The 13,289-nt window shown below is 33.2% G+C and overlaps 1 protein-coding gene across 1 annotated transcript; it reads right to left on the bottom strand.

Annotated features, from left to right (window-relative positions):
- Positions 1–863: 863 nt before the first annotated feature.
- On the bottom strand, positions 864–3,810 carry LOC129570589 (uncharacterized). The gene is made up of 2 exons (XM_055450259.1): positions 3,665–3,810; positions 864–2,894 (listed from the first exon to the last, which is right to left on the bottom strand). The coding sequence occupies exon 2, from the start codon at positions 2,728–2,730 to the stop codon at positions 1,432–1,434; it is 1,299 nt and encodes a 432-aa protein (XP_055306234.1). The 5' UTR covers positions 2,731–2,894; positions 3,665–3,810; the 3' UTR covers positions 864–1,431.
- Positions 3,811–13,289: the final 9,479 nt, after the last annotated feature.

Genomic DNA, 13,289 nt, shown 5'->3' on the forward strand with positions numbered 1-13,289 from the left:
ACGTACTCATCTCAATAACGCCAACATAGAAGAAAAAACAATTACGTCAATAAAGATTATCCACGTTGTGATTCTGTAAAATGGCTAAGATTAATACCAATTTCTCTTTGAAAAAATTTCATTTTTTTTCCACTTCAATCTACTTATGAGTAGATACGAATAATTATTTTTTCGATTTTGAATCGTTTTGTTTTCTCTCACAAAAAGCGATATTCATTTCTGGAAAACACCTAAAAATGACCATCACCAAAGAATAGTGGAAAAAATAAAATTTGATGCAATTTTCAATTGGAAATGTTTCGCTTACATTTATTTTTCTGAATCGGTTACAATCGTTGTGAGGCATTCAACCCAAGTCAAATCGTGAAATAAGCTACCTTTTTTCGAATTATGATTGAGCAATTTGCACGCAATAGTTTTGTTGTTGGAATTTGAACTCTTGAATAGGACACTTGTGTTGACAATTTGCACGGAACACTGAGAACGAAAACAAACAACCAAAAATACTCAAAAGTAAATAGCAGAAAAATTAAAATGATATGATAAAACAAGTAAAATTGAAAATTGATGTGAAAATGAAACGATATAAATTGGATCATACCTAATAAAATTGCTTGCAATCGCCTAATGTTTACAAGTTTCATTCAATGTTGCAAGTGGAAGCGAATAAATGCAATATAATCGACAGCTGCAGCTGTTGTAATGACATGTTATCGATACAAATTGTCAACTGTCACATTCATTCCAATCACACTCACTGTCAGTCAACTGGACTTATTCAAAAGAATTGCGGCTGAAAATGTAAATGAAACCTTTGTTCATACAGAAAAACAACAACAACAACCAAAATAAAAACAAAAGAATTGTGCTCTGATCGCTAAAGGCATTTATTGGAGTTTTATTGTTACAAAATTTTGAAAAACTGATTGAATGATTTTAGGCTATGTTCTGTTTCCTATTCTTATGTGATAAATTGTATGATTCTTAAGTAACTTGAACATTTGAGTTCATCAACAATTTCAATTCTTTGAAGATTTATTTCGAATTAAATGAAAAGAATGAAAAAAACCAGTTTCAAATAGTTGATTGTTAGGCAGCAAAATACTAAAATTAATTTGAGACAATTTTGATAAAGTGATTTTTTCAAATTATAAATTGAATTCTCAAATTAAAACTAAAATTTTAAAAATTGAAATAAGAAAAAAAAACTGTTATTTTATCAATTATTTTTTTTCTAAATTAAAACTAATTGCACAGTAACAGAAATCGAAAGAAATGATACACCTATTGAAAAAAGTAAAACAAGTGAAAAAAGTAAAAATTAAAAAAATCATGAATTTGATAATATTTGAACCGAATCTGAAAAAAAAGGTTCAAAAATAAGAAAAAAATTGTAAAAAATAAGAAAAATATGGTCAAAGAATCTGATAATTAAAAAAACAAATGATCCCAAATGTATGTTTCGGCTCGTTTCAGCTCAATCAAGCTATAGTCAGTTGTACCCATGGTCCATTTTGTTTCGAGATACCATTTTTCTGGGACATAAATGGTAATTTTCGATGCGCCCACTAATTCTTTGCGATATTTATTCAGTGTTATTAGATCCAGTGTAATATTTTCAGATCGATTACCATGTTCAAGTCGATTGATTTTAATTTTATTCACATTTTGAGCATGTTGAATGAATGGTAAAACATCGTTTATTGTCGCTTGAGCCACAAAAATCCGTTCAATGCTCGTCAGATTCTGTGCTATTCGGGTCAATTGTTCTGGATCTTGTACGCAATTCATAGCGAGTTCTTTGAGCTCATTCAACGGTGGCAAAACAATAGATTCTTTGTTATTTTTCAAATATAATTTTTCAAGGCCTTTCAATTCGGACAGATCTCTTAGCGTATCTGTCGTTAAAAACATAACATAAACATGAATATGCTTGTAAAATCCTTGGTCATAAAGTGTGTTCAATAAGTCACTTGTGCGTTTTATGTTCGATGCGAATCCAGTTATCTCCAGTTGATCCAGTTTGATGTTGGCACCGAGCCAACAGTCAGTATTTCGCCGTAGAAAATTGAAAGTCGTGGAAAAGATGCGAATGTTTGGATTTTGTTGAAAAAATGTTCTGAGCAAAGGCACTTCCCAACCCTCTTCAGGTCCACCACTATCAAAATCATTTACCAAAAAGTGCTCCAGCAATGGGTATTGCTGCAGCAACCAAAGATTTTCTCTACCGTCTTCAGTGCGATTCGGCCCTTTTAACATGGACATATATTTTACGTTCGGGCAAAATTGCAAAAAATTCTCGTAAAATTCACCATCAGCTGGCCAACCGATGAGCAATCGTTCGATTTGTGGTAAAATATCTCTAACGACGTCAATCTGATATGAATTTAAATCTTCCGTCCAAAAATGTACCTGTCGAATCGCTCTAGTTGTAACGGAATCAAGGTTGTGAAACGTTTCGAAATCAGTCGGAAATATGGCAATCTTTTTGAAACCCATCTCAATCGTCGGGTAATTGGCTTTGATGTAATAGTTTACCACATGCCGCAGTTGCTTGCACGTTTGACGAAGCGTCAACAAATCAGACAGAGACAACCATTCGAATATCTCTTCGAGGCAATCAATATTTAACACGAACAACTCTGGCGATGACTCATCTATGGACAATCCAGCCAATGTACAGCGCAAGTAGAGATTTGTTATCACGTCCGAAAAATTAAATCGAAACATTTTCGGCTAATTTTTTAGAGAGACGAATCTCTCGGTCAGTTATTGCTTTGTTTGGATTAGATGCTCTTCTCTTAGTTCTCATGGGTGATTTCACACTTGGAGGAACTAAAACTGGTTTTCGATTGAAGACACGATTTTTGATGGTCCGGTCGATGTCGGTTCAACTGTTGAAAAGACACGGAAGAATTTTTTTGAAGAAAAATGAGAGAAAAAAGTGAGAAAAAAACGAAAAAAATGGAAAAAATGAAAAAAAACGAAAAAAAACGATTTCAATTCAAAGCCTGGAGTTTTGAAAACTTTGAAAAATCTTTTTTCTTTCATTCAAACCTGTTCAAACCAAGGAAAAATATAAAATTTCAATAAAAATGATTGAAACTTCACTTGAGTTTTGTTTTTTTTTTTAATTAAATTTATCGCGAAAAAATTCACTGTCATCTCAAAAAGTCAATGAGCAATGTTCATCAACAAATTTGCGCAAATTTGTCTAATGTCATTAACATGTACGTCAATTTGTTCCGTGTGATTCACATTCAGAAAAAAGTTTCGTTTTAATCGGTTTTATTTCATCAACACACATCACGAATATTGCATAAAATGACTCATGATACTGCATGATGTGACTCATAACATTGCACTTGCAACGTGTAACATGCAATGTTTGTGTGGCAACAATTGATTGCGGCTCACAATGCAATTGACACTGGTAAAAATTCCAGAATCGAATCTCATTTCCAATTGAATCACATTTTCAACAATAATTCTCTCAATAGAAAAAGTAGTGCGTATTTGATTGAATATTAAATCGATAAAATCATTAAATAACAAGCATTGAAATAGTAAGATAGTTTGGACACAGTGAAAAATACGATTTGAATTATTTTCAATATTGATTTCTTGCTTTGTATTGTCTTAATTTGATTCGATCGAAACTTACATTTTGCCACATTCAACTTGGTTCAAATGATTTCCCTTTCACTTAGAAACGCAAAAAAATAATATTCTTTGACCTCCTACGCGTTGAAAACATTGTTTACTGCTTCCAACAAAGACTAGCCGACGAATGCGTGACAAGTGTTGAGCGAAAAAAAAAACATTGCTTGACAGAATCAGTCACACGGCTTGACGTTTGCATCAGCTGTGCAGTGACGTTTTATTCGAATTTGAATTGTTTGCCGCTAAAATCACTAAGCAACGATTTTTTTTGAGGTGAATGATTCGGTGAAGGTATACTTTGATTAAAGTTTATAACTATAGTAGACAATAAAAAAATTAAATAGTTTTTTTATGGATATAATTTTATTAAAGAAAGACAAAGACAAAGAATTTCTTCAAAGATATACATCAGGCCGCGCTAGCGTCCTATCTAAATACATTATAATGAATAAGTATAAACTAATACATATGCATTTCTACTATGAATACGTTTCATGCTATGTGTTTTAATTTCATTTAATTTTGGAAATTGGAAAAAAAATATTTCTCGACAAAATATATTTTAAAACATCATTGCAATAAAAAAAAAACTTCCAAGTAAAAATGAATATATTGATATTGAGTACGAAAATTCGGTGAAATCGGTGAAATACTTGAATCAAACATAAACGTTTGAAAAACGTACGACGCGCGCCAAACCATAAGTGATGTCAAAGTGTATACAAAGAGTGAAGCAATAGTGCGTTTAATGCTATGTGCTATAGTGTCTCTGTTGATGTTGATCGCTGACGTTTATAGTGGTAGATATACATTTTAAAAGAAACTTTTTAGAGGAAAAAAATCGCTACAAAACGATGGTATTAAAAATGTTGGAAAAGTATTGAAAATCCATTTAAAAAAATGTAAAGAATCCGTCATTTGTCTTCACATTTATGAGTTATGGCTGGTTACTTAGCCACAACAAAGTATATAGGTTATTTTTTCATTTCCACGACTTTCGGATAGTCGCAACGTTCCAAGATCAATCTATAATCATGTATATTATTATTATGTAAATGTGTAGATTGTTCCATCGAACTTTGCCATTCATTCCCCAAACGTGCCCGTAATTCATCATGTGACAAAATCACAGTGCCTTCACTTTGCAAATCAAATTTTTTCAGTAATTTGAAGTTGGACACAAAGCGAAGTACATCATCAACAGATATCACATCGTAATCAAAAATAGCCCCAATTTCCGTTACCATTGGCAATGCTTGCGCGAGGCGTGTGACGTTAATATTAGATATACGACCTCTTAAAGTCCATAACGTTTTTATGGTTGGATGTTGGTCAATGAAGTCATAAAAATCTGACGTCAAATCTTCCCTTCTTATGAATTCAAAAACTTCAAGTTGATCAAACAGCATTGGGTAGTTGCTTCTAAGGTAATTAATGAAAAACTTTTTCACATTTTTCAAATGAATTTTTTTACCAGTGAAACTAGGAACTAATGCACTGCCATTCAATTCGAGTTCTTCGAGATTTAGCATTGGCTCCATCATACTCCGAAATGTGTCTTCGTCGAAATAAGTTGCTCCATCAAGCTGGCCATCTTCTTCTGTCCACAATGAAAGATTCAGTTTTCTGAGCTGTGGATTCAATCGCAAAATGGCCGCTATATTTTCCCTCATGGAAACTGGTACTTTTTTTTTGCTCCCAAAATTAATGTTTAAATCCTCCAAATGAGGATGATGATCCACCAGAGATTCATAACTATTGATGTACGACAGATCTTCCGGGCGTTCATCATTCATCAGAGGCCAATTGCCTCTACCAAGTCTATCGTATGTAAACCGTTTCAATTTTGGAAAGGTTCTATTCAATTCACCCTTTTCGGTGAAATGACAGCTACGCATTACAATTCCTTCAAGTTTTGTGAACGGCTTGGTGAATACGCTCAAATTAACACTCGACAAAGTGTAATTATAAAAATTTACCTTGATTAGAGATTGAGCACAATACTCATTGAGTGCATTAAGCAGTAAATGTTTTGTTTGAATACAAGTTCCCATTAAATAAAACGTCACGTGTTTGATTGCGTGACCAAAACAGCGCAAGAATTGAAGTGAAGTTTTCAAATCTCCAACTTCGAGTTTTTTTATATCCTCCACAAATCCAGACCCCCATCGCTGTACGTATTGAAATTGTATGTTCTTCTCGCCATACTTTCGAATGTAAACAAACTCGGCTGCTCTGCGTAGTCTTTTGTTGGCATCAGCCACATGCAAAAGATCGCCCAATTCCAAATGCTCGAAGCATTCTTCGAGGCAAATGAGATTCATGTCCGTGATTTTCATCTTTTGTCGATGGAACCTGTAGAGAAAATTGGAATTAAATCAGTTCAGAAGTATTGAACGATCTTTGGCACTTAAAAAAATGATTTATGAAACACATGGTTCCAATAATGATCCTTGAACTATGTTCTTTGCTATCAATGCTATTGCTAAATTTTGAATTTAAAGCGAACGTTGATATTTAAGTCAATGCAACTCGAAAAAATGTCCAATATAAATGTCCTAATGTATAAGATTGTAACTAACTACGAACCCTTTTCCTTCGCAGATACGTGAACTTGGTATGGATACGGTCTTGATATGGATTTAGAAAAAAATCACACAGGAAATAGTTATGTAAATGCAGTTCGTTTTGTAAATTGGTGCATGCAGACCGTTTGAAAAGAACTGGCTATGACTTTGACAACAACCGAATTGCAACTGATTCAAATATTCAGTGTTTCTTCTCTTATATTTGCGTGTCATGAACTATTTCCGACAATAACCGTACGACAGAGGGGCCAAATTAGGTGACTTTTGAGAAATGTAACACAAGCAAAGTTTGAGATCGAGAGATTAGTGCATTGTGTTTCTTGGAAGGATGGTGGTCACAAGTAATTAGATCGATGCAGACATAGACATTCAGCCGAAATCTGCAGTGGCTTGGGCATTTGGAGCAACACACATTGTACCGTATGATTATACATTTTCTGAGAATGTTTAAATCTTCACCGAGTTCAATAATCTTCGGCTTATTTATTAGTGGTTTGAACTACTGTGCTTAGCAAGCATTCCTTGATAACTTGAAGATGTGCGCCGAACGTTGTAAAAGTTTTGTTTGACTGGTGCATGAATAATTGATCCAAACAAAAAAAAAGAGAAAAATAAGCTATTGTGTGCCGTCATTCTGACGCTATCCCCACATTACGTTCCAAAGAAGAAGAAGAAGAAGTATCACTCGCAGCCAAATCCTTGAAAGCTAACGCTTCTATCAATCCAATTTATAATTTCAAATGCAATTATGTTCGAGATCATTTATTTTTCAAACCAAAAACTCACGCTAACAAAATGCATGCATTCGATGTCTCTATTGAAAATTGTTGCTACTAACAAAGAAAACAGTATCTTTATTCTGGAAGGGATTCCTTCAACAAATTACATTTTGAAATGAACTTTTTAATTTTCAAAACAAAAATCCATTTCAAAAGTCAGAAGTTCAGAAATGTAAAAATGAACGGAAAATTATCAAAAATATGAAGAAAATACTTCGATTCAGATGGATGTACCATGAGTTGCCTTTGTCCTGAAAAATATTTGAAATCAGGCGCTGGTAACCATAACTGTTTCTGTTTCAAAGCTGTAAATACAAATGAGCCCGACATATGTACGATTGGGATTTATTCGGGCGAATATGCGTCCACTGTTGACTCAATATAGTCTATAGTCTAATCTCATTGATTTATGAACATATTTTACAATTATACGCATATATGTATTCAGTTATTTGCCATCTCTTTCCTGTACTTTGATCAATGCAATCGTTTGAAATGAGTTTCTAAACAAAATTCTACAATGACACCAACAATAACTAACCAACGAATGCGGTACAAGTGTTGAGCAAACAAAAAAAAACATTATTTGACACAATTTACCATATGAATAGGCATTTCTTTCACCTGTGAAATGACAATTGATTCCATAGCGGCGAAGCGTTGGATGCAAGAGGCGCGTAGTATTGTAAGTACCTAAGTATTGTTCATACTTTGCCGCACTGACGTTTTACTTTTCCGTACACAACGTGTCAAGGGAAAGTATAGGAATTGGTCCCGAAATTTTTTTTCGCAAAATTAGCTTAGATCATCATAAAAACTCATGAAACGCGTAGAAAACCACTTTTTGAGACACTTTTCCGTTCGTGTGCCGTCGTCGTTGTCGTTGTCGTTGTCGTCATTGTCGTAGCTGTTTGTAAACACGATAACTCAAAAAATAATTGAGATAATCAAAATCTGGAAATGCTAAAAGTTTTGTATCCGAAAAACTTAGTTTAAGTTCGAAGATGAGTCATTTTCGATTTGACCCTGGGGTACTTGCCCTAAGAAAAACCTCAAAAAATTGACACTTTTGTATGGGAGGTACCTGTAAATCGACTCCGATTGGCTTCAAACTTTCTGGGATTTCATTTTTTGGGAAAAATTTTTGGGAAAACTTCTGAAAGTTTGAAACCAATCGGAATCGATTTACTGGTACCTCCCATACAAATTTTTTGAAATTTTGACTAAAATTACCGATTTTTGGACAATTTTGTATGGGAGGTACCCGTTAATCGATTTTGATTGGCTTCAAACTTTCTGAGGTTTCATTTTTTGGAGAAAAAATAAGATTCTGAAAGTTTCATGTTGATGGCATTTGCAGAAGTTTGATTTTTTGTCCTCAATTTTTGTAGAAATTTTCTTGGAAAAAATTGAGGGCCAAAAACCAAACTTCTGCAAATGCGATCAACATGAAACTTTCAGAATCTTATTTTTTCTCCAAAAAATGAAACCTCAGAAAGTTTAAAGCCAATGAGAATCGGTTTACGGGTACCTCTCATACAAAATTGTCGAAGTTTCAGTTAAAGTGACCGATTTTTCACTTTATTTTCATTATTTTATTTTCACTGCCTTTATTTCAAGAAAATTCACAAAAAATAACCAAAAGTACGTACGGACAACGCAGGCCAACGGTACGGAAAAGTTCGGGATTACCAATGTAATTCTTTTTATCTAATAAACAATGACAATCAATGAATCAAGCAACAAGAGAGCAACAAGTTTGTTTTTGAATATAATTCGAGTGGTTAGTTTAATGCAATTCAACGAATAAAACGATTTATGTAATAAAATATTTGAATTTTTTGATTCTCGATAATTCATGTGCAATAAATAGGTAACAAATAATTTTCTGTTTATGTGTATGTTGTATGAATTAGTATAAATTTTGCTGTGGCAAGTCGAGTTAAAAGACAGTACAACTTCAATGTGTTGATGTGAATGTTGACTGAACTTCAGGAGTCAAATTTTCCTTTGCTTCGTTTATGTTTAAAAATTAAATTGGAAACATCATAACAAACGAAAGCAGTTTTCATTTTTTTTTTCATTACTTTCATAGACTGTTGTAATTTTTATTCAGTGGAATCAATACATTTAAGTGGCCGTCACCGTTCGCCTGTACGCAATCAGTGGCACAAATTGTGCGATCGGTGGCACAAAATCGTGTGCTTGGAGGAACAGAGCAGAGCATCTGATACGTATGTTTGTAAACGAAATAAAATTGAGGTTATGATGAACAGATTGACTCCTGAAAAACAAGTCAAATTTACTCACGTATATCATTCTTTCGCCAATCTCTTTCTCAAATTCGATAATATGGATGATACATCCATATTATTCAGTTCATTTAATGTTTAAAAAATGAATGTTATTCGATTCAACTTCAGATTTAGTGAATAAATAATTTCACTGATTTCACTTTTTGAACCACAGACTTTGAAACATATAGAATTATATTCAAAATTTGTGAACAATTTTTACAGCGAAATAAATTTAATATATTCACAAATATTTTCACAGGTTTCCATTTTAAACACTGATTTTAAATAAGAGTAAATATATATTTAAACGCTTGAACATTAATATAGACACAGCAACAAATTAAACGTTTGTGTCAGAAGTATTTTAGTCTACGAAAGGCGCGTAGTCATACTGGCGCCACAGAAAAATAACTACGCGCTTCATTGCTAAAAATTGGTTACCACCAAAATCGAAGAGGAACAATTCCTTTTGGCTGAACAATTCAATGAGAGTGAATTGTGATTAAAATCTCGATTTTAGTTCTTAATCTAAAAAATATTTTTTTTATTCATTTACTCTCGAACATGAGTTATTTCTTTATTTCCATAACTCTTGGATTGTCGCAACGTTCCAAGATCAATTTATATTCATATTTAATTTCTTCCAAAGAAATTTTCCATTCATTCCCCAATCGTGCTCGCAGTTCATTATGCAACAAAGTGTTATTATTTGGAGTAAACAAATCAAATTTTTTCAGTAATTTGAAACTGGATACAAAACGAAGTACATCATCAACAGATTTCACTTTCGAAAAATATCTAGTCGAAATTTCCGTTAACATTGGCAATGCCACCACGAGGCGTGTGACGTTGATATTAGAAAGACTTCTTGTTGTCCAAATACCTAACGTGTTTATGGTCGGATATTGGTCGATGAAGTCATAAAAATCTGCCGTCAATTCATTCGTATAAAGTAAGAAACGAAAATATTCAAGTTGATCAAATACAAATGGGTAGTTGATTTTAAGGTCATCAATGGTGAACTTTTTCACATTTTTCAAATGAATTTTTGGGCCAGTGAAATTATGGAATAGTGCATTGCCATCCAAATAGAATTCTTCTAGATTTTGCATTGGCTCCATTACACTTCGAAATGTGTCTTCGTCGAAATGGGCTCCTCCATTAAGTAGGCGATCATGGGCTGAAAATACTGCGAGATTCAGCTTTTTGAGCTGTGGATTCAAACGCAAAACGGCCGTTATATTTTCCCTTATCGAAACTGGTACACACCTCATGCTGGTAAAAACAATTGCAAAATCCTCCAAATGAGGATAATGATCCACTAGACATTCGTAATGATCGATTTTATTTGCTTCGTACTCGAACCATTTCATTTTTGGAAATATTCGATTAAATTCGCCTTTTTCGGTGAAATGACAATTAAACATTTCAACTTCTTGAAGTTTCGTGAACGGCTTAGTAAATACGCTCATATTAACGTAAGAACCACGATAAGTAACTAACTTTACTTTGATTAACGTTTCAGCACAAAATTTGTTGAGTGCATTAAGTAGTGAAAGTTCTAGTTCTAGTTCGTCCCCATCCATATGGAGGTGGAATTCCTTAATCACGTGACCAAAACAGCGCAAAAGTTGAAGTGAAGTTTTCAAGTCTTTGAATATGAGTTGCTCTATATCCTCCTTAATAGATCGACCATATTGTCTCTCTACGTTTTGAAAAGATACGCTCTTTTCGCCATGCTTTCGAACGTAAACAAACTCGGCCGCTTTGCGCAGTCTCTTGTTGGCATCGGCCACACTTAGCAGATCGCCCAATCCCAAATGCTCGAGGCACTCTTCGAGACATATCAGATTCATATCCGTGATTTTCATCTTTTGTCGATGGGATCTGTGTAGAAAATTGAAAATAAATCAGTTTAGAAATTCAGAACGCTTTTTGATTGATGAAATTGATCACTTTTTTCTGCTGTGATTTCTATGATTAAATTGAATTTAATGAATTCTATACTTGAAGTAAATGTTATTTTTATGTAGATACAACTCAGAAAACTTGCAGATCAAAACATCACGACATATAACAATGTATTAAAGACTAACCTTTTTCGTTTGCAGACCCGAGAGTGAGAGAGAGAGAGAAATGCAATGTTCGTCTTGAAAATTGGCGAAGATCGATCAGAATTAACCGGTTATGACTTTGACTGCCAAAACGCAACTGATTCAAACATACAGTGTTTCTACTTTTATATTTTCGTATCGCAAGGAATTTTTGGCTGTCATGCCAGTATGACAGTTTGACAGAGATACCACATTTGATAATTGTTGAGAAAAGTAATACAACTACGGTGGATAATACTAGATTATTCCATTTGCATGGGAGATTAGTGTACTGTATTTCTTGGAAGGATGGTAATCGCCAGCAATCAGATCGATGCAGACACAGACACAGACATTCAGCCAAAGCCGATAATAAGAATATTCTGAGCAGTTTACACTTTACAGTCTTATCACTTATCAATCCTCTATTTTCGATGCTTCATAGTTTTACATTTCTCATAATCGTATGTATTACAAAAGTAACGGTCCGTTGCTTTGAGTTATTGAGAATCTGTAGGTATTTGGTAGATCAAAAATCTGAAAGGAATAAAAAAAAATTTAAATATTTTTTAAGAATTAAATTTTATTGAAGAAAATCAAATCTGAAGAATTTCTCCAACGACATACATTTTAAAATATATATTTTTTAGGGGAATAATTAAGTTCAAAAGACTAACATAAAATATGTTAGAAATGTAAGGAAATATTATCGAAAAATGTAAAGAATTCGTCATTTGTCTTCACGTATATGGCTTATGAACAATTAGTCTAGCAATTAGTATTCTACCAATAGTAGCATAATATGCCTTAATCTGGCAGAAGTACCATTTTTCCAAATTACCTTCATAAAATTAATGATTTGACTATTTTCAGATTTTAGTTTGTCTGATATTACTTCGAACAATTCAATCATGCGAAATAGTTTTCTAAATGATAACATTTTAAAAAGAATTCAACAAAGACTAATATGGGGCACATGTTAAGCAAATTGAAAACATTGCTTGACACAATCTTTCATACAAATAGGTCATTTCTATCAGCTGTGAAATGACAATTGATTCACTTTTAAATTGTTTGCAACCAAAATCGTAGAGGAACAATTTCTTTTGGCTGAACAATTCAATGAGAGTGAATTGTAATTAGAATCGTGTCTATAAACAAAACTGTAAATAGTTTTAGATTGAAATATTTTTCGAATTGAAATTTGGTCTTTATTTATTTGCTGTTTATTAAGGTACAATGAAATGTTCATTTAACTCGTATTGAAACGTTTTCTATTTTTATTTTCGTTTACCAGTAAGATACATCAATCTAATGTTGATGATATTAGAAATGAGGGGCTCAGAGGAAGAATGTTACGTAGAAAAGTTCCGCGGAAAAATGTCGATGATGAATGAGCGGAAAAGGGATAGCTATATAGCAAACTGTATAGTAAACTATAGTGAACTATATAGCTATCTCTTTTCATTTGACATTTTTCCGCGGAACTTTTCTACGTAACATTTTTTCTCTGAGCCCCTCAAATTGGAAATGAGTTGTAAAAATATGTCAGATAAAAATGAAAAGAGTCCGCTATTTGGTGAATTCTCTTGAAAATATCCTTTGTTGAACTTTACTGATCAACCGAATGAATTATTTTCCAATTACAATTAGTACAATTTTTTCTTCATACTAAAATACACACAAAAAGCAACATGCATTGAAATTAGCCACAAGCCAGATGTTATTTCTTCATTTCCATGACTTTTGAATAGTCGCAACGTTCCAAGGTCAATTTTGAAATTGCCGTCGAAATTAGCCATTCATTCCCCCAATTTGCTCGCAAACATGTGTTTTAAGATTGCTGAGCATCTCAGCATTTCGTAAGGC

Source organism: Sitodiplosis mosellana, unplaced genomic scaffold, assembly GCF_009176505.1.
Source record: "Sitodiplosis mosellana isolate CC-2019 unplaced genomic scaffold, AAFC_SMos_1.0 Smas_scaffold_61, whole genome shotgun sequence".
In the NCBI taxonomy this organism is placed as follows: Eukaryota; Metazoa; Arthropoda; class Insecta; order Diptera; family Cecidomyiidae; genus Sitodiplosis; species Sitodiplosis mosellana.